This window comes from Anarhichas minor, unplaced genomic scaffold, assembly GCF_050575085.1.
Source record: "Anarhichas minor isolate MPS153535 unplaced genomic scaffold, ASM5057508v1 ptg000027l, whole genome shotgun sequence".
Classification (NCBI taxonomy): domain Eukaryota; kingdom Metazoa; phylum Chordata; class Actinopteri; order Perciformes; family Anarhichadidae; genus Anarhichas; species Anarhichas minor.
In genome coordinates, this window is record NW_027466473.1 from 12,093,484 (window position 1) to 12,119,812 (window position 26,329).

Consider the following 26,329-nt stretch of genomic DNA (forward strand, 5'->3'; position numbering starts at 1 on the left):
TCTTCTTTCAGTGCTTTGAGTTTCCCCTCTATGTTAAGAAGGGATGTTTGCTACCATCTCATGGCCAAAGAGAAAATTTCATTAAACAGACGAAAGCAACTTGAGGAAACAAAACTTTTGTCTTCTTGCTAAAAGACTGAGACTTTTTCACATCCATACATCCCATTATATTTACATGCCTAAGTATATAGTCCAGCTCTAATTCCACAGGTCACATACCATTTGTCATTATTATTTCTCTAGCCTACAGGAGATTTTTTTATCTCTATAAACAAAACAGGATAATATAGAACATAATATATATTCTGTATCCCATGATACCTATGGTTTATTTAAATAACACACAAATTAAATGAGTAGAGCACAACAACAGCAATCAATGAACACATAACAACTTACTTACTTACAAACTGACTAGAATGAAGTGAAAATAAACTGGAGTATGATATAGAAAATATCAAAATACGTAAACAAAGGAATTATCTTGTGGTTTTCTTTAAATTTTGAAGTTTAGGTCCAAGCCAACCCAAAAAGCGAACGAGGGCCTCTGTCCCTGGTTGCTAGCCGTAGATTACGTCATCAAAACAAGCCGACCCGAGCAGCATGGAGGAACCCTCACTGAAGCTTTTTTGACCTTCTAAAATTATTCCTTTCTTATAGTTTCGGTGAGTTGATTCTTTACATGCTACCTTTAAGGTACATCTGTGATAATGTCAAAGTCGGTGTAGTTTGTAATTCCTGCATTTTATTTTTTCTTACGTTAAAGCTAACGTTAGCTCCAGCAAGGCTAGCTATATGTAGCCCCTGTTTGTGTTCACATGTCACGCAACGTTAGCCACTTCACTTCATCCTCCCTTTTAAATCTGAATTTGTAAAGGCAAAGTAATTACTAATGCAAAATATAACCAAATGTTAAGGTTTGCACAAATTGGAGCTATGCTAAATGTATGACTGTTACCTTTCAATGCTGAGTCAATGAAATCGCAATAAATAAAGCGTGATGGAAGCCAGTTATACATGATATCATGACATGTAGGTAACCAGAGAGGAATTGAGCCTTCATCTGATCACGTGTCAGATAGTGGCTCGAGGCAAATGTCAACTTTTCTTGATCTTCTGTACTACAGGTTGGAATTCAGCTTTCCAGGATGTCGGTCAAGCATGTGTCAGTCCATGCAAAATGGATCATCGGCAGAGTAATAGGGACCAAGATGTACAAAACTGCCAAAGTGAGAGTCACAAGGCTGGTGCTGGACCCATACCTGCTCAAGGTGAACCTTTTAACAATGTTCATCCACTGCTGATGCGTACATGAAGGACAGGTGGAGGATACACAGCCTACTTTCCACGGAATACCCCAAAAATAACATCAATCTGGTTATATCTCTTATCATTTATTTTACTCTGCCACATTTAAAACTCATAAATTGCCCACAGGAGGACTTTGAACTGTTTTAGGATTCTGGTGCGATTATGATACCTGAGTTTTGCTACGGATGCTCAAACTATTTTTTTCTGTGCTGTAGTTTGAAAAATGGAGATACGTTTCAACAAAAGTATAAACATGACAAACTAAAACTGTGCATCAGTGTACAATGTTAATGTAATACAGGCAGCTGCACAATTACTTTTGCAAAAGAAATAAAGTAGTATTGGGGAATGGAATGAATATATGTTTGGCAGTAAGAGAACACTTTTGACTGCTGTTTGTGAGGAGATGTTTTTAGCTTCCTCTAGTTCTACATTAATAATTTTAGAGATTAGTGATTGATGTACAATGACTATGTACTTAAGTCTAATGTTGTCTTTTCTTCCCAATAGTACTACAATAAGAGGAAGACCTACTTTGCCCATGATGCTTTGCGACAGTGCACTGTGGGAGATATCGTCCTTCTCAAAGCTCTGCCTGAGCCCAGGTCCAAACATGTGAAGCATGAACTGTCTGAGATGGTCTATAAAGTTGGCCGGGTGGTCGACCCACTGACGGGAAAGAGGGTTGAAGGAACCGAGTTTGTGGAGCCTCTGACTGACCTTCCACTCGGCCTGAGAGAGGACACAACGTTATCAGAAAAACTGCAGGAGCTCAACATCTCTGCCGCCTCCAGTGAGGCTGATTCTCCGCCAGCACAAGCTCCCACTTCATGATAGAAAACTGCATTTTTTTTGTGCAGTAAGGTTAGCTGAAATATCACTCTGCACTTATGTTTGTTTCAGGTGTTCATGTAAATATACATTTATAAACCAGTCATCAATATATATCAGTTAATGTGGAAAATAAATGTTAGTTGTTTCCTGCTATCGGTAGTTTTGAATTCAAGTCACATTTCTGATGAATTTACAATAAAATGACATGGATGCATGGTTTCATCCACAAACATGTATGCATGGTGTTCATATCCATTTACTATCGGACCAAATGTCTTTTAAAGACAATACAATCAAATAAAATATTGCCACTTATCCTGTTCCAAATAGGATCATACACATACGCATTATAAAAATGTTCAGTCACTAGGGCATTCTTTATCTGGCATTGCTATTAATAACGTCTTCAGTAAATCTTCTCTAATTTATGTTCTCTTTCATACATTTTAATACTGTATAAATGCGCACCATGATACACCTGATTGAAAAGGTATTTTATTTTGTAAGTGGTGAAAGTAGAATTCGAGGTGAAAATAGAAATTAACTACAGAGCTATGTTTATGTCCGATTGTTAAAAGATTGTTAAAAGACTTAAAACCTGGTACATGAAGTAATCACGGGGTTACGTTGAAGTAACGTTAAGTAACGTCAGCTCCACCGGGACCAGCCGTGTCAAAACAACCTCCAACTGACAGCTTTCAAGGGAAAGATGGCGACCCGAGTCCTTCAGAGAGTGGGCAAAGGCCTTACTCATACGAGAAATGGGCTTCAGAAGAACGGACAGGTCACGGTGGTCGTAAGGTTAGACTTTTTCAGTTGATATTTTGCCGGTGCAGCTGTATAAATGCTACTTTACAATGTGTTTTATCTTCCGTAGAGTTGACACCAATGACAAAGTCCGGTAGGCTAGGTGGCTAAGCTAACGCTAACGTAAGGACGCTGGCTAACGTTACGTTCAGATCATCGTGTAACGTAGATAGCATTAGCCCTCTGGCTCTAAACTTGCTAACTCTTTGCTAATGCTACTAATTATTACCCTGCCACTTAACAAAGTTGTGAGCCAACTTGTGTTGGCACTTATCCCTGCGCACTTCGTAGTTGTATGCGTAGATGTATAGTTGCCACTAGTATAAATACTATAAAATCACAACTTTCTGTCAGTCCCAAACTTCAAGGTCAGAATGCGATGAATCGCTTGTACAGCGTTTACTTGTTTTGATAAGTCAGTGACCTAGTTTCTCATGTTCTGGCTGCGACAGGTGTGTGTCCTAAACCAAGCTGTGTAAACATGTAAACAACGATGATATACTAATATAATACATCATATATATATATATATATATATATAACGAATGCACAGTGTAAAGTAATAGTTGTGTCTGTAATTAAACACTACTCATGTGGGAGGGCTCTTAAGGGTCCATGTAGACTAATCCTCTGGTTATGTGCAGTATGTACAGCGCATATCCGTATCGTTTGCTGGCCACTGAGCTGGAGGTTTTTTTTTTTTTTGCAATGAATGAGTTGGATAGTTTAAAGATAATTGTAGTAAGTTCTAAGTTTGCTGCAGACGTCACTGACGCGCATACAATGCATCCTTGCACGACGCAGTTTTATTTATACTGCACGTTTCATCACAAGTAAACTCTATGTGACCTGAGGTGTCTGACTGGACAGCAGTGTGTGAGCAGGCCAGACGTTTAAAACCATTAAGGGCTTTAGAGACTTTGTAGTAGAGAGTACAAGCAGTTTTCTGTTGTTTTTCGTGACTTATTTTCTTCATTGTCTAACAGAAGAAGTGGTGGTGCCGAATCCAACTTTTGTGTTTTTTTGTTTTACCCCAGGAACCTCTCAGCTCAACGTGAAGACAGCTGGTTCAAGTCTCTGTTTGTTAGAAAGGTCGACCCCCGAAAAGACGCTCACGCTCATCTGCTCGCCAAGAAGGAAGACAACAATCTGTACAAAATACAGTGTATGTATTGTTTGTGACTTGCTGTGACTGGTCGGAAATCATTTCCCTGACTGCATGTGTTTTATTGATTTAAAAATGATTTCCCCCTAGAATAATCTTATGAAATCTGTTAGATGGTGTATTATCCACTCATGTTTTGTTGTTTCCTTGCAGTTCACAATGTCAAGCCTGAGTGCCTTGAGGCTTACAATGAACTTTGGTAGGAAGTCCCTGTCCCTGAACTGACTTCATTCAGATTCTTGTTGAGGAACTGGTGCAGATTTTTTACACATTTGTGTTTGTGTGTGTGTCCGTAGTGAGGACGTCTTGCCTTCCATTCATGCTGATCCTGAATACCCCTGTGAGCTTGTGGGCACCTGGAACACGTGGTACGGAGAGCAGGATCAGGCAGGTGAGAGCAGCATCAAGCTCCAGGTGTGATGGTTACCATAAAGAAAACTGACAAAGTCATTTAACCAGCTTCTTAAATGTGAGGATTTGTTGCTTCTTTCTATTCTGTTATGTTGTATTCAATATTTCTGTGCTTTTGAGTGATGGTTGGACAACTCAAGCATGGTGGTGTAACTTTGGGCTCAGGCAAACTGTGACAAACAATATGTTCTGACATTTTTATATTACATTTTTGTATTAATAAAATATGTTCACAACATGTGCACTAGGAAATGATATTCAGTACTATGCTTCCTGTAAAGTTGCAGTATTAATAAGTGATTTCTTTATTCAGTTCAGTCTATTTTTCATCTTGATCACTGGACTCAGAATATTATTATGTAAAGAGTGTGTTTTCTCATAGAAATGAACTAGAGATTCATAGTTGTTTCTCTCGATCTCTTCATGCCAGCTCAGATCACAGGTGGTCGAGTGAGAAATAATTAAACTACAGTTCTTAATGTAAAACATTATACATATATCTTGCCCAGAGAAAATATCGACACACCGAGATGTATTCAAGTGCTGCATTATTTTTGGCTCCTCTGCTCCTTCTATTGTAGTTCACCTGTGGAGATATCGGGGAGGATACCCGGCTCTCACCGAGGTCATGAGCAAACTCCGGCAGAACGAGGTAACGGTGCTCGGATTAGTTCAGTTTACTGGCAGTTGGTGAACGAAGAAGAATTGTTCAGAATGAAATATGTAAATTATTTATTTAGATAATACAAGAATACAGTTGTGTGTTTGTACTGGATGTTACAGGTGTCTTTAAGAGTTGGTGGTCTGAGGCAGATTCACAGTGTGTTGCTGTTGTCTGTCGTTGTCTGTAGGAGTTTACGCGCTACAGGAACGAGAGGGGGAAGATGCTGCTGTCTCGTAGGAACCAGCTGCTGCTGGAGTTCAGTTTCTGGAACGAACCGGTCCCTCGTCCAGGACCCAACATCTACGAGCTCCGATCATACCAACTCAGGGTAACGCCACAGAAGATATTCATGCTTCCTCCCGTTATACATGAATGTGTTTTTCAGTAACGTGTATGTGTGTATGTAATGTTAGACAACTTACTTTCCACTCTTCACATTCTTATTTCAGCCAGGGACGATGATCGAGTGGGGAAATTACTGGTGAGGCATAACTTTCTTAATCTTTCTCCTTTTCTTTTTTTACACGTAGTATCAGAAAGTCATGAAATTAGATTAATTTAGATAGTTACTCTGAAAAGCTCCTCAGCTTTCTCTCCATGATGCTGCAACAGTAGAGCTACCATTATGATGTACCTTTCCTCACTACCGCTTTATTGGTTTTGCAGATTGTAGCAGATGAATATCAGTCAACGGTACTTTTTGGCTATACAATCTATGCATGACCCCAAAGCATGACGAAAGATATTTCAGAAAAACAATTAAATCTCAAGCATAATTTACCTATTTACCCTGTATTTCATATATGTTCGTATCTGAATAATTTGATAATGATGACTGGGAAATTTGCCTTTTAATGTAATAAAGCCAAACATGCTTTAAAACAATTCTGAGGTCGTAACATCAACATTTAAAAGAAAATGATTGGGATATCTGTGAATGTCGGTTTCATTTGTACTTTAAAACGTTACAAATTCGCTCTGATGTTTTAATCGACACAACCGTTGAATTACAAGCTGTTAGTGTTTTTTGAATGTAACGTAACATGTCGGTGCTCTGCAGGGCGCGTGCCATTGAGTTTCGCCAGCAGAACCACGAGGCAGTGGGAGGCTTTTTCTCACAGATTGGAAGTCTGTACACGGTTCACCACTTATGGGGTGAGCAGTGTTTCATAGTTTTTAAGTTCCAAGTTTATGTGGGATTATACATTTATAAAGGCATCACTGTATCGCAAATGATTGCAGAAAAATGAGTTTATGATTTACGTAGCAGTTACGAGGTGCATCTCTGATGTCCCCTCGAAGTGCCTGTGTTACTATTCAGGAAATATATAATCAATATTACGTATGTTTTAGGTCATGAATTTGATCAATATAATTTAACGCAAAGGTTTCAGAATTCCGCACTTTTCTAATAGTTGATAATGTATGTTTTTTTTTTTTTATGTGAATTTTGAGTAAAGACTATAAAACCAGCATTATTTTTATTTTCTTTGTTTTCAGCGTACAAAGACCTTCAGTCCAGAGAAGACACAAGAAATTGTGCCTGGCAGCATGATGGCTGGGATGAGGTTGTTTATTACACAGGTAGGTCTCAGTTTGATGTCTTATTTCTCCTCTCTTTACCTTTCCGATAGCACTGGACAATATTATCCTCTGTGACAGGACTGTGTCATAATGAGGATATGATGCTAACGTCATTTCTCTAAATGCTTGTTGTCCAAATTAATGATTTCAAGCTAACTAACAAAATATATTACTGGAGTTTGTATCCTACACACAATTCACTGTGTACAGTTTTTAGTTTTTATTGATATTTTCAACATTTTCAAACGCATAAAACCCACAGAGGCAAACGTCAACAAACAAACAGAAAATCAAAATAATACAGAAAACAAAAAGAAACGTTTTTTTTGTTACATTTTTATTAGTTCACCCATTTTCTCAGTTTGAATTGTTTTTACATGTATTCTCGTATCTGTCATTTATTGATATAAATTATGATAAGAAATATATTATATATATATATTATTGTTTTGTTTTACATTACTGCATGACACAGAAATCTGTTTGTAAGACTGTTTTTGTCTCTTCTCCGTTTGACAGTCCCTCTTATTCAGCACATGGAATCTAGAATCATGATTCCCCTGAAGAACTCGCCCCTGAAGTAACACGACTGGAGGAACCTCTCAACAGCCACTGATCTGTGGAGAGTGTAACCAGCCATCAGTTGGTGCACTGCCGGGGAAATCTGCATAACATCAACGTGTTGTTTTTGTTTTCCTCTTCTTGTTTGTTTCTCCACTCCCCTTTTCTTTGTGGGCCTAGAATGTCTTATTTCAGATGATGAGGTTAAAAACGGTTATCACCAAAAACCAGATCTGTTACAGCAGTTACTGATCCATTAATGCGCTTCGTGGAGACGACATATTATTTCACATGCCCCCTCCTCTTCACTCTCTGTCTCTATCTTTTTAAAAGGTCTGATTTTAAGAGGCTTGTCTTCTTATTTTTTGATGATTTGAAAACATCAGTGTGTGTGAAGGAACAGATCAAACATTTAGCAGTTCTAGTGCTGGTCACAGGTGCTCAAAATGTCTGAAGGTCTTTTAGAAACATCACTCTGTTGCACTAGCATTGATAACGAATCAAACAAAAGTTACTGCTTCCAGTATCTCACAACAAACACCCTGCCTCCAGAGCTCACAGTTCGCTATCAATATGAACTGGATAAGCTTCTTTACATGTCACAGGTGATGGTCACTTTCACAAAGAGGAGCATGCTGATTATAAAGCAGTGTTCTGAAATCACCGATGAAGCTGATGGTCAGAGATGGAAGCCTGTATTGTAGGGCCACAGTCAGACTCTGGCTTTACATTCAGTCACATTTCACCAGGTATATCCATCAAGATGTGACTTTATGTTTACATGGCTTTGTTCCAGCCAACTGATTATGGCGTGTACCAGTTGTTTGAAGACACACAGAAATTAAAGTCCACTAACACACCACAAGTGTCAGGCTAGTCAGAACAGTAAGCCAGACTTTGATGTAGTTCACAGTCTTTTCATACCGGCCGGATACGTGACAACAATGTCCAGTTCTTGCGGTGAAGTTGGGGTGAATCTGCCAAAGGTGTCATTTTAATTTAACATCATGCTGGCTCTTCCAGCTGGGGACAAGATGATTCAAATGATTAGACAATGTTTGATTTCAGAACTAATCTGTAACTACAAACTGCTGTACACTGACTGGTTTGACTCATCCCTCTGTCAAGACATTAATGCCAACCGGGTTATTGTGTGCTCTAACTGAGATTGTTTTTTTTTAAATGGTCAGATTGTAGATATACATAGTGCGTTTATTGATCAACCCAGAGATACGGTTAACTCTGTATCTGTTAATGAGGTGGGGTACTCTAAACTATCTGATGACAAGTGGAGAGGAGTATCCCAATGTGGTAAATGCGAATTGCAGTGCTTTAATAAGATTAGTTGTACATATTGAATTAAACGTCTGATAACAATGGAATAAAAAGTCTTGGACTCCTTTTCTTCATGTAGGCTGTCGTTTGAAATGACTGTATTACATACAGACTACATATAGACTACATATCAGCAAAGGTGATGTAGTCAGCGCGTCGTCAGGGTGTGACTTATGCTGCCTTCAGTGTATGTCGGAAATTTATAATCACCAAACCAACAATGTACGGCTTCGACGAAGTTGTGATCATAGCAAAAATTTGCAATATTAGTTATAGTTTGGATTTATCTGCAAACATATGATGTGCAGAATATTCTTCCCAAAAATATCAAAAGTAATCAAACAAGCTTTGAGAAATTTGCACGCGTTTCCATAACTTTTAAAAACAGCAACTTATAGGCATCAGTTGCAGGAGTTTGGTTTAATATTCAGCCCTTTATCTACCAGTCATTGCGATTAAGGAAACGAACTGCAATATATATGTGTCACCCTGATCATTTGCACAATTACTTGTAATCAGAATTGATGTTGTAAACGGGGAGTTTGAAGCTTTCTTAAAAAGCGTATTGTCCGAGCTTGGACTGGTTACGTAAACGCATCACGAGAACACGTGTTGGAGCCTTCTAGAAACCGACCCTCCTTTCGAGAGCGTCTGAGCCCTAACAGTGCGGACTCTCCACCAGCGTTACTTTTTACTTTTATTTCGCTGGTTGAGCTGCTTCACCATGTCTGCCATAAAATCTCTGAACCCTAAAGCAGAGGTGGCCCGGGCCCAGGCCGCCTTGGCGGTTAACATCAGTGCCGCCCGGGGGCTCCAGGATGTGCTGAAAAGTAACCTGGGACCGAAGGGGACCATGAAAATGTGAGTGCTCCGCAAGCCTTTGTGCAGCACGCGTGCTAAGCTAACACTGCTAAGTAGCGTTAGCTGCGATTCACCGGCAACGTGTGGCTGTCTGCGTACGTAACGTTACCATTATAGTTATTCTGCACATTTATCAGGGATTTCTTCTGGAAATTGGAAATCAACCCTCGTGTATAAATGTGTCCTCCTGCGCCACAAAGTATTAAATCACAATTTTAGCCGGTTTAGGCCTCCACTGGCGTAGTTCCCCAGCGCAACGTGCGCAGTCATCGCCAGGATGCGTTTTGACAACCACCGAGCTAACGTTAGCATGTTTGTATCAATCCGTTATCTGATTACGATAACGGGAAAATATAAAGTGTCTGTTACCGTAGCTTTACCGTGTACTACAATTATTTGGATTAATGAGCGAATGAATGACTCAAGCACTAGTAATTCCGTTACGTTAATTATTGAGGATTAACGCTGTTTCACAAAGTTTAGTCCGATAACACCAGCTAACGGCTACTGCATCTTTGTCTGTTAACTTGATAAACGGACCCTGGACGTGGTTATGTCTGTATTAAAACTTGTATTGACTAACTGTTGGCCAGCAGGCCGTGTGTTGTAGTGAACCAGCTTCCATTAAAGCTTCTCTGTTTGGATCCGCAGGCTGGTGTCTGGTGCAGGAGACATTAAACTGACCAAAGATGGAAACGTCTTGTTGCATGAGATGGTAAGGAAGTGATCTGTAAACTGACTTCTTCTGTGGTGTCCATTTATTGTGCTTCATACTTTACAGTTGGAGCGACCACACCCCTAATTTATGTGGGATCCATTTATTTAGACACTGAAAATCCCATTTTTTTGTCTGTGTAAGAATTAAGCAACGTACGTCATTGGAGAACATTCATTATTTGAGGGATTTTTTTTTAATGTAGAGAGTTTTTGTAGAGCATGTTTATATTTGAGTAGATGAATAAGTCATTAAAAGTATATTACCTAATTGGGGCACATAACTAATTTATGCCTATTGATGAAATATAAAGTAAATACTGAGTCTACAAATGTCTAACACTCTGTGAACGTGTGGTTGTCGGCAATCAGTTATGAAAGTAATTGTTAGTTGCAGCCTTGAGAACTTTCTATTCTATTTTTCATCACACAGCAAATTCAGCACCCGACAGCATCCCTCATCGCGAAGGTTGCCACGGCGCAGGATGACATAACGGGAGACGGCACCACATCGAATGTCCTCATCATCGGTGAACTGCTGAAGCAGGCGGACCTCTACGTGTCGGAGGTAAACTGACATAAATACACAGTGAACTATTTCTTGAAAAATGAAGAGAAAGGCGTGTCGTTTTACAGCTCCACAGTCACAGGCCTGTCTGGTTATCCAACAAGAAAGTAAATGTTTTTTTTTACCCAAAGTGGCATATGAGTCTCTTCGGAATGCATTTTAATGTCCAGTATTTGGAGCTGGCTATATTTTCCTTCCATAATGCCCGTTGATTTTGTGCACAGAGAACACTCAGGGATGCTATCGTAGCTCCCCCTGGTCTCTTGTATCTGTGCTACAGTAACTCTGATCTGTACCTCTGCATTAGGAGAGTCCCTTCCTCACCTACATGTATTCAGCGGATCAGAATAAACTTAATATTGCTTAAACTGACACAAATACACAGTGAGTTATTTCTTGAGAAAGGCGTGTCATTTTAAAGCTCTACAGTCACAGGCCTGGATATGTTTTCCTTCCATAACTCCCTTTTGGTTTCGTGCTGCAGGGTCTTCATCCCAGAATCGTTGTTGAGGGCTTTGAGGCGGCAAAAGAGAAAGCTTTGGCTGTTCTGGAGGAATTGAAGGTGACTCGGGAAATGGACAGAGAGACCCTCATCAACGTAGCACGCACCTCCCTCAGAACCAAGGTCTACGCAGAGCTGGCAGACCTGCTCACTGAGGTGAGACATGAGGGACTGTGCAAAAAATGCACCAAAAATTATTGTTTTCTTCGTTATTGATAATCTTGGTAGACAAGTTTATCCTTTTGGCTGTAAACTCAAATAATGACAAAATTGTTTGTGTGCAGGCTGTAGTAGATGCTGTGCTGGCCATCACTAAACCCAATGAGCCCATTGACCTGTACATGGTGGAAATTATGGAGATGAAGCACAAGACCGACTGCGATACACAGTGAGTTTTAATAGAAATCTGAAGACTCTGCTCTCTCACCCCTTTACCGATGGAGGTGCAGGAGTGTATCGGGGTCCCAAACATCTAAAGAGTGTTGGGTTTCTTTCTTTCTCAGGCTGATCAGAGGTTTGGTTTTGGACCACGGTGCCCGACACCCAGACATGAAGAAGAGGGTGGAGGACGCCTACGTGCTGACCTGCAACATCTCTTTGGAGTATGAAAAGACGGAGGTCAACTCTGGCTTCTTCTACAAGAGTGCTGAGGAGAGGGAGAAGCTCGTGGCTGCGGAAAGGAAGTTCATCGAAGACCGCGTGCAGAAGATCATCAGCTTCAAGAACAAAGTGTGTCCCAACGGGGAGAAGGGCTTCGTCGTCATTAACCAGAAGGTATGCTCGACGAGGATTCATGCAGTATTGGCATTTTAACTGCGGCTCAACTTTTCCTTACTCGTAGCTCTTCTACTCTTACTTGGTTTAAGTAACTGCAGCTCCCGAAAGGGAGTGATGTTTGAATCACAGCAGCTAATATTGGTAGCGAGAGCCACAAGCTTGCAGACTCCCAGGTGTCTGTAAAGTGTGTGTAAGCTTAGCTAACAAACGTGACACGATAAATGACCGAAAAACACAGGAAATTTGCCTGATTGAGAAAGATTGAGCTGAAATGAAAACAAACTCCAGATTATGTTCCTTCACTGAATCGATGCAAAATCGTTCACGTCCGCATCGCGATGCATCTTGGAACTGAGAAATGTCCACACCTCTATTGTTACCACACTACAGGTCAATTCACAAATGATTCAAGACTTAGTATTTCTATATGGACACTTAGTATTCTGTGATTTGCAACACGTCAGTGAAAATAAATGTCTAATCAATCCTAAGTGCACAGAGAACACCCCGGGATGCTATCGTAGCTCCCCCTGGTCTCTTGTATCTGTGCTACAGTAACTCTGATCTGTACCTCTGCATTAGGAGAGTCCCTTCCTCCCCTACATGTATTCAGCGGATCAGAATAAACTTAATATTGCTTAGACTGACATAAATACACAGTGAATTATTTATTGACAACTAGAAGAGTAATGTTTCTTTCTGTTGTGTAGGGTATTGACCCATTCTCCCTGGATACCCTGGCCAAGGAGGGCATCGTAGCCCTGCGCCGGGCAAAGAGGAGGAATATGGAGAGGTGAGAAAGAAACATATTTTACTTGTTACAAATGTATAAGTGGCCTCTTCTGTGCAATGGATTTTAGTTGCTCTGTTTTTGGGGGCTAGCACCTGTTTAACACTAAAATCTACTATATTTACAAGAAGGACGAGATCAAAAGTTAGGCAAATGGGGTTCAAGATGTATAATCTAAGAGGTATTATATATAATGTATAAAAATAAACATTCATGTAAAATAACGTCACTCAACACCAGCTTACTAGAAACTTAAGAGGTCCGTAAAGTAGCTATAGCTGAGCTGTTATACTTGATTACAACTCTGTCAGCAATTTCCTGTTATTGAGACTGCTGCTGTTTTCAGAGCGCACCATGATCCCACCACATCACTCCTGCTGCTTTAGCAGTCATACTTCGTTTAGCCACAAGGGAGTGCCCTGCAGCACAGATGTGGGACCATCAGTACAAGCCGTCATTTGCTTCTATATCTTGTTTGTTATCGGAGAGATACAAGAAATTGTAGAGGTCTGGAATGTTAGGCCAGTCTGCTGGGCCCATTTAGCAAATGTTTCTTAATTGTGAAAATCTAAGTGTAAATGAAATGTTAAACTAATGTGCTTTCCACAGTTGCGTGATGTTTTTCCTTCATAAATCATAGAACGGAGTTATTCATACAGTTTGTTTTCCCCTCGGCAGGCTCACCCTCGCTTGCGGCGGCATTGCCATGAATTCAATTGATGACCTCACACCTGATTGCTTGGGATACGCTGGGTTGATTTTTGAACAAACACTGGTGAGTATTTGTGTTTTTTCTGCGTGCATTCTTTGTTTTATGTAACTTCAGTATTTTTTTTTTTGGACACTATTTCCCTGATTTTTAAAATTGTTCCCGTATGAGCGAGAAAGCTGCAGACTGTTATGTAACGAGTCACATGACACAATAGCAAAAGATAAGCAAAATAAGTCCGCATTAGTCACTTGGATGCATAAAGTGGGAAAATGAGGTCCTTAAGATGTTGAGGCAGATGTTAATCCCCTCCCATGTTTGCAGGGAGAGGAGAAGTTCACGTTCATCGAGAAGTGTGGGAACCCTCGATCAGTTACCCTGCTGGTGAAGGGACCCAACAAACACACCCTGACACAGATCAAAGACGCCGTGAGGGATGGTTTACGGGCAGTCAAGAACGCCATAGAAGATGGTAAGACACCATGGAACCTCTCTGCGTTTGTGTTATATGACTTAGTTTTATGGGAATATCATTTATTGTATCAAAAGTGATCAGTTATGCTGTTTTGCCGCTAGGGTGCAGCTCAAATTTTGATGTCCAATGTTCCTCAAATGTCCAATTTAAATCAAATGGATGGTTGTCAATAGTCTTGTTGATCCTCTTATCTGCTTGAATACATATTATGGTTTATCACACATTCACTGTTAAGTTTTAACCTTTTTACACTTGCAGTTTTTGAAAAGAAAATTAAGTTGAAGCTGTTTTCTGAAAGTTACTTCTGTCCCTCGTCAGTGGGTTTTGTTTTCCTGTCAAAGGTGACTGTAAAGCCCTTTAGACATTTGTTATCCAAATGTTAACCAAATTCATTATCAGCGTTTATGAAGTTCCCCAAACGGTCCTTTAGGACACTCTAGCTCAGGTCATTTCTCTTCTTATCTTGATTTTCACCTGAACTTGTGGTCAGTTTATCTGTTCGTGTGAAATGTAGTTGGTGTTGTTTGCACAGCGAACACCCGGGGATGCTACCATGGCTCTCCCTGGCCTTTCATGTCTGTGCTACAGTGACTCTGGTCTTTTCCTCTGCATTGGGAGCGTTTCAGTCTCTCCTACATGTATTAGCTGATCAGTACAAACTCCCCAGTGATTCATTTTTTTTCAAATGCATTGTTCTTGCCTTCTTGAGCAAAGGCAATTTGACATGTGTTTTCTGAGCGTCTTCTTTTCCTCTTCGTCTCTTCAGGATGTGTTGTGTCCGGTGCGGGTGCGTTCGAGGTGGCTGTGGCCGACGCTCTGGTGAAACACAAGCCCAACGTGAAAGGCAGAGCTCAGCTGGGAGTCCAAGCATTTGCAGATGCTCTTCTCGTCATCCCCAAGGTGAATGTTTTTACTTAATCCCCAGGCTTTCAGCGTTTCTCTATGTGATGTAGAAATCCCTTCTGCATAATGCTGCCTGTAATATCTCTGGTCCTCTTATCAAAGTTATATTGGACAGAAAAAAATGGTAAACAAGATTCATTGTTCGTTAACATTCATACTGTAACAACCTCTGTTGATTTTAACTATGCATCTTCCTCGGTAGGTTCTGGCCCAGAACTCTGGCTACGACCAAATGGAGACCCTGCTGAAGCTGCAGACGGAGTACAAAGAAAGTGGTCAGCTAGTGGGAGTGGACCTCAGCACAGGTCAGAACCACAACACACCGTCATTTGAAGATTGTGCCACGCAATAGATATCAAGCCCTCCACAATACATCACAATATCAGTTTTTGATTTTCAAAAGCAGCAATCCGTAACATAAGACTACTAACGCAACGAATTTTGAAGTGTTTTCCTTTTCAAGTCTCTTTAAACGCAGTTTAATTGAGATCAAACTGTGTAATAAAGTGCAGCGAATTTGAGCCTTTTTAACACACTGAACATCAAGTACATGCTCACTGTGGTACATACGTCAAACGGCTGTCTATGAGGCAAACACTTCCATCGATTGTTCCACTCCGAGACGTTTGTATTTTGAGTCTCGCTGTTTTCTTTGATTTATTTTTGCCGTTTGAGTCGTAGTTGATGCTTAAGCCCCCAAAACCTGGTTTGGTTGCACTTTTATCACGAGCTTGTTTTGAATTGAATCCCGTTGTTCTTCAGGGGAACCCATGGTGGCAGGAGAAGCAGGCGTTTGGGATAATTACAGCGTAAAGAAACAGCTTCTCCATTCATGGTGAGAATACACATTTCTAAACGGTCTAAGACCTTTTTAAATATTTAAAATTCTCCTTGTGCATTGTCTCTATTAATCTCTTATGTGGCTCTTTATTCCTCTACAGCACGGTTATCGCCAGCAACATCTTGTTGGTGGATGAGATCATGCGAGCTGGGATGTCTTCTCTCAAGGGTTAAAGGTGAACTGAAGAAGCAGCAGCTGCTATCACATTCACGGGGACAGTTGTTTACCTGACGGTTCAGTCAAAGTCGACCTGCTCTAGGAAGCCTGAAGCACCCCAGTCTGACGGACGGCCAGCTGTAAACCCCACGGCATCCATCGCAGCGTCTGTCAGGACCATTGTTATGCTCGTCATGGTTTTTGTTTTTTCATGGATTTGTCAATGCTCTCCTCTGATTGGTTTATTTATGAGATTTTGTTAAACACACTGGCCTCTACCCCTCAGTTCTGTTTCTACCCATTAAAGATTTTTTTGGCTCTTGAAAGATTTGTTTGTTCTTGAATAGTAATTGGATCCATAAAATAGAATTGCTGATTTGCGAGACAGAAGCTCGGTGCTCAACCTCAAAAATATACTTTTTTTTTTTTTTGCTTGTAAGACGTATGTTAAAAACCACATCCAGACTAAGCTATTAGAGCAGTAACAGTGGTGGAGTGTAACTTTTTATAGTTTTTGGTACTTGGACTTTAACCCCACTATAATACAAGCTATATTTACTTCAAATATATATTTTACACAACTTACAATTGCAAAATATGCGCTGTTAGAGATTCAACTGTATATAAGACAATTGAATTTAGCTTCATCTCCACCTGTTACATTAAAGTGCTTCTCACAAGAGTACAATATAAACCTCTATTATTATCTACTATAACGTTTCTGTTACACATGCACATAATTGAACTGTAAAAACTTCAGTGGTGGCATTTGTTGAAACTAAATCTATGCATGATTAATTATTTAAGAGTCTTAGTAAAAACATATTGAAATAACTTTTTTTAGATCATATTTAGCTTCACTTTTTAACACTCGGACATACAGTAGTTTAATGAATGTACAAATGTATTTATCAAGGGGAGCGATTTGTTTTTCAGGCTCAATGAGTTGCTTTAGTAGTAGTAATATTTCTATGGTGGTAGATCTTTAATATCTCGGATGCTACAAACACTTGTTTTATTTCTTTGCGTAACTTTACTGGAGCTTATTGTTGAATAGTTTCCGTTTTTGTACATACAAATAAATGAACCCTGGTGTGTTGGAGTTTTAAATAATTCGGGAACGTTTTGTTTTACACGGAACCTTTTTATCGTTGGACACACTTCCGTTGCGACGGTGAAATCTCTCCGACAGAGAAATGTAACCGTTAATCGAAGTGTAAGAAGTTTTTGCAGCTAGTTTAATCTTAAACTTGTATTTAAATACAACGCTATTTAAATACGCTTAATGTAAAATCAACGTTCGTTAAAACCAGCCCGTCAAAAATGAACGTTAAAACGGTTTGCTTGATATCTGCGGTGTTTTTACTGGCAGTGGCGGGTAAGAAATCACCTTTTTAATTTCTAAACATACAAAAACATGAAATATATCAACATGGAGACAAGTTTCCTCGTAACAAACAGCAGCAGATGAGATGTCGAACATACCGGGAGGAAAGATGTTAATGGGAACCAGTGCAGCTGATGGGAGAGACGGAGAGGCTCCCACCAAGGAGGTTCAACTGCAGCCATTTGATATAGACGCATATCCTGTCACCAATGCTGATTTCAGGTAATCAAACTTGACATCTGACATTGGGGTGTTTTTGATAATGAATTAAAAAGATATAACAAAGCCATTCACTTGGCCTTCATTCACCACAGAGACTTTGTGAGAGCGCAGAAGTACAAAACTGAAGCTGAGACGTTTGGTTGGAGCTTTGTGTTTCAAGACTTTGTGCCAGAAGAGCTGAAGAGCAAAGTCACTCAGAGAATTGAGGTACTGGGGTTTTGAGTTTTGATTTAGAAAAAAAAATGAATCGGAACATAACTGTTGGTCTGATATCAATTCACCATTTTTAAAAACATTTTAAAGGCTAAACAATTACGATGTTATTCAAAGGATGAGTAGATCAGTCAATAATGAAAACATAGTCAGTAGTTGGTGCTCCATAAACATTCGTCTGACACATACTGTAAGTACACTATTGCAATTCTCTAGACAGAATTTATGTGCAGCAATTACCATTTGTAAGGCCGTCTGGTGAATAACTTTTCACTCTTATTTCCCATCCAGTCAGCTCCTTGGTGGTTGCCCATAGAACGAGTGTTTTGGAGACAGGTGAGGTCACGAGTGAATCGCTATCTCTGCTAAGGTCTCCTAGCACGCCTTCATTGCCCTTCTTTCACTCCTTTGACCCTCTACTGTCCAGCCTGCAGGACCCGGTTCCGGCATTCGGGAGCGCCTGAACTTCCCGGTGGTTCAGGTGAGCTGGAACGATGCTCAGGCCTTCTGCCGGTGGAAGGACAAGAGACTGCCTACTGAGGAGGAGTGGGAGTGGGCTGCGCGTGGGGGGCTGCAAGGTACACAGTTTACACACTGAAGACATAGAAGAAATACTGTATGTACCACCTTTATGATACTTTTTCTACTCGTGACTAACATTTATTGAACACAGCTAGAACCGGGCTTTGACTTACATTCACGCTTCACCAGTCAAAGATTATATATTTAATTGTTTGCTCTCCTCTTAAGTCTCTCCTTCCTCTTGTGTTCCAGGTCGGACTTATCCGTGGGGAAACAAGTTCCAGGGCAACAGAACCAACCTGTGGCAGGTCAGCTTACAACAATAATGCAAGTTGCAGTAGCATTAGCACATTTGTATTAACTTAGATACATTCAGAAAAAAAAAACTTTGCACCAAAATATTGTGTTTGGTACTATTTGACTCTTTAAATCAGTGAAAACCAACAGATATTATAGATATGTTGTCACGCTTTCACATAAAAAGCGTGTGGAAATGTGAAAACACATGCCATGCAATAACTAATAATCTTCGTTGTGTTTTAGGGATCATTTCCGGATGGAGACACTGCAGAGGATGGATACCATGGGGTCTCTCCTGTCACAGCGTTTCCTTCTCAGAACAGTTATGGTAACTCTCCATGTATTGAAATTGAAAAAAAAACATTAATGAGATGATATGAGATTAAAAGTGCTACTTTGAAACAGAGATGACTTTAGTTGAAAGCAATAGACAGAAATATATGTTTCCAGAAAATGTTGAAACCAAAGAGAGTCCAGGCCTTGTAATATTATATAGGTGTGCTTCCTAATAGTATAAGAGCAATGTTGATTCCTCATGCAGGACTGTATGACATGATGGGAAACACATGGGAATGGACGTCCACACCGTTTCCAGCAGCACAACCAATGTACGCGCTGCGCGGGGGCTCCTGGATCGACACCGTGGATGGTTCAGCCAATCATAAAGCACGAATCACGACCAGGTGAGTTCTTTAAAAAGAAGAGACCCTACACTTTCAGACTCTTAAGTCCACAGAGCATCAGTACGACAGTGACTGATGGTCTGATTCTGTGTCCTAAAGGATGGGCAACACTCCCGACTCTGCCTCTGACAACCTGGGATTCAGGTGTGCCGCCGGCGATGGACACAAACAAGGGAAGAAAAAAGACAAAACTGAACTTTAGCAACTCACAGGAAGTCCAAAAAAAATTAAGAGAAGGACAATAATGTTCTAAGGAGCGAAATAACGAACATGGAAAAAAAAAAATCAAGGGACAGAGTAAGTATCAATGAGGAACCAGGAATCTTAATGGATGATGATGATGACAGGAGGAAACTGTATTTCTCCTGTGGAGAACTTTTTTTTTTTTTATGAATTAAAAGAAAAAACACAAACATACTAATACCTGACATTCAAGAATTAAATACTTTTGCAAAGACTAAAAAGTTATTAAATGTTTTTCATAATGGAGTTCACACCCCTGAACAAGAATATCCAGATCATTATACAGGAATGACTGAAGAGACTTGTTGACTAATCGCTGAGTGTAAGAAGTAGGACACTCTTTCACTGTTATTGCCAGTCTTCCTTCGACACGCTGGGATCTGTCTTTTGTTGAGCGTTTTATGTGACTGGGGAGTAAATCGGTCCGTCTGTTTAGTCACAGCCTCGTATAATCCCGTCTTTGTCTTTTTGTTTACTTTCTCATCATGAATACCCCGCTGAGCGGACGTTTGGACTCATTCTGTTAAACACCAGAGATAAGAAGTTTTGATCTAAACTCGAGTATCAGTAACTGTATAAAAGCCCAGAAGTGATCAGGTATTTTTGATCCGGTCACACAATCCTGAGATATTATGCAAGTGGAGTGAAAAGTGGTTTTAGTAACATTTTTTTATTGCCAAATATTTCCACGAGGGAAAATCAGAGCTGACCGTTGTGTTCTTGTAACATGGACAGTGTTGCGATTTTTAAATAGACAAAAATGTAACGTGCAGTTAAAAAAAAAAAAAAAAGGAGCAAATTATGCAAAACTACTTTAAATTGAACTTTTTTTATTTCTTGCAGTCTCCTATATTAGTCTCATGATGTGAGCTGCTGCATAATAAATTAATAGTTTACATGCACAATCTGGATGCTTGCAGACTCAGAGTTTATCAGCAGTGTGACATTACTTCCATGTGTTGAATATAAATCAACCTGTTATGATACTTTTCTTTTTTTGTCTTTTTTTATTCGTTTTCTTGCAGGGATTTGCCTTTTCTGTCTTTTTAACAACTACATTACATTACAGTCATTTAGCAGACGCTTTTATCCAAAGCGACTTACAATTCAGAGTCTATCACATTTCTACACCGTAGGCACAACTACGGGAGCAATTTTGGGGTTAAGTGTCTTGCTCAAGGACACATCGACATGCGACTAGCGGAGCCGGAGTTCGAACCGCCGACCCTCTGATTGAAAGACGACCCTGCTATCCACTTAGCCACAATCGCCCCTGACTACCATTCAATTCCGGATTAATTCCTCTTTACAACCAAATGTGATGAGTTTAGAGCTTAAACGATTAGTGGAATCATTGCTTAGTTGATCTACATTATATTAATCGCAACTATTTTGTTGACTTGTTTAATTGTTTAAATCACGTTTTGAGCAACAATGTCAAACACTCTCAGATTCTCCAACCTAAAGATGAGCTTGTTTTTGATCTGGGAAACTGGGATGGACATTTTTCCCTACACTTAATTAATAGATCAAGTAATCAGAAGATCAATCGATTGAAAATAATCATCAGATCATTGTAGATCCCAAAAACCAGAGTGAGGAAATGTATTCACACTTACTCATCGTGTTTCAGAGACAGTAAGTCAGGAGTTATTTTGGACTCTGACCTTAACTTTGACAGTCATGTCAGTAACTCTCTCACTTTAAAAACAAATCAATAATTGGGAGGATTTATATATCAAGCCATTTCTTTTAAGAAACTTGTTTCGACATAGTACTACTGTAATGCTCCCTAACCCCAAACATAAAACTGTAGTTACTGTCTGTGTCTGAGAGGTGAATCCGGGTTCTTTGCTTTTTTTGGGTGGAAGGGTGTTTTACACGTGCCTTTTGATGTAACACACATTGAGTTTACTTATTAATAAATTTGCTTCATGAATAAAATGTCCTTGCATATTACTAAAAATATCAAGTATGTCCCAAACTAAAACTAAACCCTACAGATTTCAGGAGACAAATGAAAGTCCAAAGACAACAGAGAGGTGCTTAGATTTGCTGGATCAGCTGCCATTTAAAAGATATGAATTGAACGTATCTCCTTTTCCCTCGCTTAGTCATCAAGTTGCCCTCTACGTGCTCGAGAAGGCAATACCGCAATATAATTGACAATTAAAAAATAATAACCATAGAGGAGAGAACATTGAAACTGGAATGCATAAGGATTAGACTGTTATTGTATTTATATTCTAAGGATTTTGATTGATTGAATAATTTAATAGCACATCAAAAATAACTAATATAAATAATAAAAGAATATGCATGAAAAAAAGCCTAAAATGCTCTCACGGGTCTACTCCAGTTTTGATTAAAACGATCAAATCAAATAAACTTAAGTGATTAAAAAATATTTGTATTAAAAATTGTAAACAGTGACAGGGATCTGAGCAGTTTACTATTGTCCCACATGTTGCAATATATACACTAGACATTTATAAATGGACATATTAATAATACACATATGATAATATTGTGTAAATAATCGAGCGCCTCTGAATTTATTTTATACGAACAGTTATGGTTACAGACTCTCTCTCCACCTCCCTACACTCATATTGTATTTAGAGTGCAACTCATTCGCCAAGAAATAGACAAAACGCTCAATAAACAAAGTGAAATATGAATTTCACTGACAGCATTATTATGATTATATTTCAGGATATTGCAATAATGTTTTTATCGTTAATTCTTTTGGCCACAATAATCACAGGTGTAGATAGTTTTTCGTATACAAGAACACCTAAAAAATGGGTACTAGAGACTTATGTGCTGGGTACGTGATGGGACAACCGTCCTACCTGAGACCAATGCACATGGACCTCATGGCTGCTCCACAGCCCGTCCCCTCTGGATTCTAGGGCACTCTGTAGCCCCCTTCCTCTCCAGGCTTCAGCTGGGAGACTCCTTCAAGGGCAAATGAGAGTAAGTCCGATCTCTGCCATGACTACAAATAAATGAGATATGATTATAAAATTAACTTTGTGTCACCCAAAATGCTTGAAGGCCCTGGTTTCCTCCCATCCATGTCTTTCATACCCTCCACATATCGAGCAGCCGCCTCATGCATGAGTTCCTCCCCCGCCTTTCCTACGAGGGAGACAACGCAGAGCCAACTTGTTCAAACTGCAAAATGTTGTCCTTATTAAATTTTTAAAGATGAAAGGGGCCTGCTACCAAGAATGGCTGTTTGCCTTATCACAGCAAAGGTCAAGTTGAATTTCTACCATTTTCATTTCACTTGTGCAGAGCCGTAATAGAGCAGCAAATCAAGGCAAGACTGGAAATTAGATTTGACCTTTAGTTATGAGGAGGGTGTGGTGTGTGTGTCCCAGTGAGGGCTCAACAGAACACTGATTATCAAATCCAATAAATTGCTTGTTTGAAATGAAAATAGCAACGGAGGGACAGAAGCTGGATAGAGAAAATAGTTTCAATGTCCTTTTAACCTCACCAGTGGCCAGTCCTTCAGCCGTTGCCAGATGCAGAACTGTGTCGTCGCTCACCGGCCAGTCAGGGAGCTCGGCCTTGATGTTCTTCAGACCACCAAGCTCTTTGAGCTCCTGCAAGGAGAGAAAGGTCAAGGGCAGACATTTTAGGGTAACACCACCTTCAGTAGTGCTTTCGTTTTATCACAACCTTAGCCCCTCCTTTCATATTGGTCCTGCACTGACCTGATGAATAGCTGGTCCCGACTCATTGTACTCCCAGACCTGGTTCCTGTATCCCAGAGCATCACCAACACCACTTAGCAACATGGCTGCTTTATAGTGCTCCACTGTAGCCGAGCTAATGGGACAAAAGAGAACAAACAAATGTATGTATGCCACTGAGCCATAAGGAAACTAAGCAACTCCAGGGAAACTATAAAACCAGAAAATTGCAAATGTAGATGCTCTTTTTAACAGTCCAATTTTCACTGTAACAGTACTGAGGAGAAGATGTTTTATGAGTTTTTATCAAGATCATTTCTTCTGTCTGAGTAATTTCAACTGAAGCGGTGTTGCACATTTAAATGTTTATATTTGATTTGATTTGTAGAAAAACACCAGTAACATCACCAGCGTTATCTGTTTCTATTGATCATAATGCAAATAAAAAAAACACTGTGCTAAGTGAATACTTCAAAATAATATTACAACAAATAAATGATATATAAACACACACACACACATGCATGAAGACATCCTTTTCTGACCATTTATGTAACATTCAGTGCACCAGATTGCGCGTGCACGTGAAGTGTGCATTTTATGATTTATGACTTTTATTTTTATTATTATTATTATTTTTATTTTTTTTCCGAATTTGCATAATGATCTGAAAACTGCTTTATTGCGTATATAGCGAATGTATAAAGTTTTTATTATTATTGTGTGTGTAGGAGTGCGTAGAGAGAGGTGTTTGTGTGACTGAAACTTATTTACTCCTGCTGTAGCAGGCTGGTGTCTCCCCTAGACTGTGAGCAGGGAGCAGAGAGGGGAGGGCAGCACTTGTTTTGCGCATACATGAGGGTGTGTGCGTGTGTGTGTGTGTGTGTGTGTGTGGTGAATTACCACACACAGGACTATTAACAGGACACTTAGTGAAGACACCAGTCTCTTGAAACACGATGTTTTTATTTATAATGTTTGTGTAGCAATATAGTAACAACATATTCAACTTTAGTGGATATCTTAAGTTTTATTTTTGGCACGGTATTAATTTAAAGGGCTACCCAGAAGGCAGGAGAGCAACATGTATTTTAGAATCTAAAAGAATGGAAGAAAATACTAAAACAACCAGGGTTAAATTAAGAATATTTGTGATGATAACTACTCTATAATGTGCTGGTAATTAAATATGTCAGTATAATCTTTAAATAGTATCAACTATTACAATTTAATCTAAGTTTACATACTTATTTTAGCCCCAAACAAACTTCTCATTAGACGTTTTTTTCTTTTTTTGATGTGAAACACCTTGTTTAATTACTATTTCTTGAGTAGCTTGTAGTGTTGTGTCTCAGGCACTCTGAGATGGATAAAACACCCATGAGAAGTTGACTACTCTGAACCACAGGGCACCAACCCCACTCTGTAGACAATGAAGGACTGACACCGATTTTCACACTTTTCTGGCACAGATTCGCACTCCTCACCCGCACCAAACCACTCATTTCTCAGAGACGGCATTCCCCTTTCAACCTCAAAAGTTAGGAACTGTGTAGCACATGTGTGCAGGTCGCTCCACTTCTTCAGTGTTGAGGATTTTTTCATGTCCCCATCATGAATTGAAGCCATTAAAACATTTGCAACTCTTCCTAAAAAGAGGGGTAACTATGTAATAAAGTCACATTGTGTATGGCTTTATTACACAGGCCATGCACGAGGTCATTGTATGAAATGTACACAGAGAGATGAACAAAATATAAATTCCCCTTTAGGGGTTACGTCAACTCAGATTGTTGGTACAACTATATTGTAAAAATACTGATTGTTTCATATACATTCACAAAGTCACTCAAGTTATCATGCTTTATCACTTACTGTATAAATGATCATTTTAAATCAACTTGTCATAGGTCAAGACAGTGTATCATGTGTAATATATTCTTAGATAATTAGATAAACCATCTTTAAAAGGCTGAAATGAACGGCACATTTGGGTCTCAATAGCACTTAATCACAGTGTAGATAGCTGGTCAGGATTGTGTATACATGTTGGGCTCCTCACAGAAGGTTCACAGGAGTTTTGGTGCCTTTTGGAAGTGTTGGCCGCTTTGACATTTTGGAGGATGAAAACCAACCGTGAGACTTTTCTGCTTTTACTCTTACTTGAGAGGTAAGTTCCATATTGTAGTTTTATTTTTTTTTTTTTACAATTCAATTTGTTGGTAACACTACTTTGTAAATACTGATCGCTGCATATCCTAACCTAAGTGATTAGGCTGTTCCACACACATCATTTATATACAATCATTTTTAATACATTTAATTATAGGTCATGAATGTGTCTCAGGTGTAATATATTCTTAAATGTTTCACAGAAAAATGGGACCCAGAAGAGTTTTTTCCTGAAAAAGAAGCATTGTACTTCATTGCTTCTGATGAAAGATAAAGTCATGTTTCAGAAAGAATACATCAGTGAGGAGAAAGCTATGTTATAAGATTAGAATATAAGATTATCTGTTCAATACTGTATGTATATTGGTACAACATTTCATTCAAGAAACTCAGTTCAGTTGCCAGTGAATTATAAGGCAGGAAATGTTTCTTTGTTACAGTATCTGCATTCTATTATAACTAACTATAATTGGGGATATATGATTATAATACAACTATAATTAAAACTATATTATAACTGTTACATGTTGCCATGAAAGGTGCAGCCCAAAAATGGGTTAAAGACATAGTTTGACACTGTGGTAAATGCACCTATTAGCTTTCTTGTCAGGGGTTAGACATGAAAACCAATGCCACTCTCATATTTGTAGACTAAAAACAAAACCAGCAGGCTGATGAAGTAAAACAAAACCAAAAAGCATGATGTCTCTGGTGGCCTAGGTGTTTTATAACGGTGGACAGAACCAGGTTAGCGGTCTCCACATGCTTCCACTCTTTATGTTCAGCTAAACTTAGGCTGTTGTTGTGTTTAGAGATTGACCTAATCATGTAACTCTCAGCAAGAAAGTTTTACATGATGAACACTGCCATAATACATTGTGTACAGAGTTATGATGTTTAATTCTATAGATT

General features: G+C 39.4%; 5 protein-coding genes and 2 non-coding genes across 8 annotated transcripts; 6 read left to right on the forward strand and 1 right to left on the reverse strand.

The window, feature by feature from the left end:
- Positions 1-547: 547 nt before the first annotated feature.
- On the forward strand, positions 548-2,379 carry mrps17 (mitochondrial ribosomal protein S17). Its single transcript, XM_076101299.1, has 3 exons — positions 548-665; positions 1,128-1,271; positions 1,822-2,379. Exons 2-3 carry the CDS (start codon positions 1,149-1,151, stop codon positions 2,143-2,145), a joined length of 447 nt encoding a protein of 148 aa, XP_075957414.1. The 5' UTR covers positions 548-665; positions 1,128-1,148; the 3' UTR covers positions 2,146-2,379.
- A 424-nt stretch (positions 2,380-2,803) lies between these two features.
- LOC142959821 (protein NipSnap homolog 2-like) lies at positions 2,804-8,725 on the forward strand. The gene is made up of 10 exons (XM_076101300.1): positions 2,804-2,946; positions 3,990-4,117; positions 4,271-4,316; positions 4,414-4,508; positions 5,110-5,180; positions 5,380-5,520; positions 5,642-5,673; positions 6,253-6,347; positions 6,693-6,776; positions 7,296-8,725. Exons 1-10 carry the CDS (start codon positions 2,855-2,857, stop codon positions 7,358-7,360), a joined length of 849 nt encoding a protein of 282 aa, XP_075957415.1. The 5' UTR covers positions 2,804-2,854; the 3' UTR covers positions 7,361-8,725.
- A 589-nt stretch (positions 8,726-9,314) lies between these two features.
- cct6a (chaperonin containing TCP1, subunit 6A (zeta 1)) lies at positions 9,315-16,294 on the forward strand. Its single transcript, XM_076101298.1, has 13 exons — positions 9,315-9,533; positions 10,185-10,248; positions 10,681-10,815; positions 11,300-11,473; positions 11,602-11,705; positions 11,821-12,091; positions 12,805-12,887; positions 13,563-13,659; positions 13,918-14,065; positions 14,835-14,968; positions 15,174-15,276; positions 15,734-15,806; positions 15,913-16,294. The coding sequence occupies exons 1-13, from the start codon at positions 9,397-9,399 to the stop codon at positions 15,983-15,985; spliced, it is 1,596 nt and encodes a 531-aa protein (XP_075957413.1). The 5' UTR covers positions 9,315-9,396; the 3' UTR covers positions 15,986-16,294.
- On the forward strand, positions 11,032-11,168 carry LOC142961457 (small nucleolar RNA SNORA22). The gene has a single exon (XR_012956864.1). It is a non-coding gene; the product is annotated as a small nucleolar RNA SNORA22 (small nucleolar RNA).
- On the forward strand, positions 12,586-12,722 carry LOC142961458 (small nucleolar RNA SNORA22). The gene has a single exon (XR_012956865.1). It is a non-coding gene; the product is annotated as a small nucleolar RNA SNORA22 (small nucleolar RNA).
- Positions 16,295-17,119: 825 nt separating the features above from the next.
- sumf2 (sulfatase modifying factor 2) lies at positions 17,120-20,524 on the forward strand. Of its 2 annotated transcripts, none has more exons than XM_076102321.1 (9): positions 17,120-17,346; positions 17,430-17,577; positions 17,670-17,784; positions 18,082-18,126; positions 18,218-18,368; positions 18,565-18,620; positions 18,856-18,940; positions 19,154-19,295; positions 19,395-20,524. In XM_076102321.1, the coding sequence occupies exons 1-9, from the start codon at positions 17,292-17,294 to the stop codon at positions 19,495-19,497; spliced, it is 900 nt and encodes a 299-aa protein (XP_075958436.1). In that variant the 5' UTR covers positions 17,120-17,291; the 3' UTR covers positions 19,498-20,524. The 2 variants fall into 2 exon arrangements, with proteins under 2 accessions (XP_075958436.1, XP_075958438.1); XM_076102323.1 differs by having other exon boundaries at positions 17,433-17,577.
- Positions 20,525-22,355: 1,831 nt separating this feature from the next.
- Positions 22,356-23,796, reverse strand: LOC142960610 (ADP-ribosylhydrolase ARH1-like). The gene is made up of 4 exons (XM_076102534.1): positions 23,267-23,796; positions 23,047-23,155; positions 22,584-22,682; positions 22,356-22,499 (listed from the first exon to the last, which is right to left on the reverse strand). The coding sequence occupies exons 1-4, from the start codon at positions 23,348-23,350 to the stop codon at positions 22,450-22,452; spliced, it is 342 nt and encodes a 113-aa protein (XP_075958649.1). The 5' UTR covers positions 23,351-23,796; the 3' UTR covers positions 22,356-22,449.
- Positions 23,797-26,329: the final 2,533 nt, after the last annotated feature.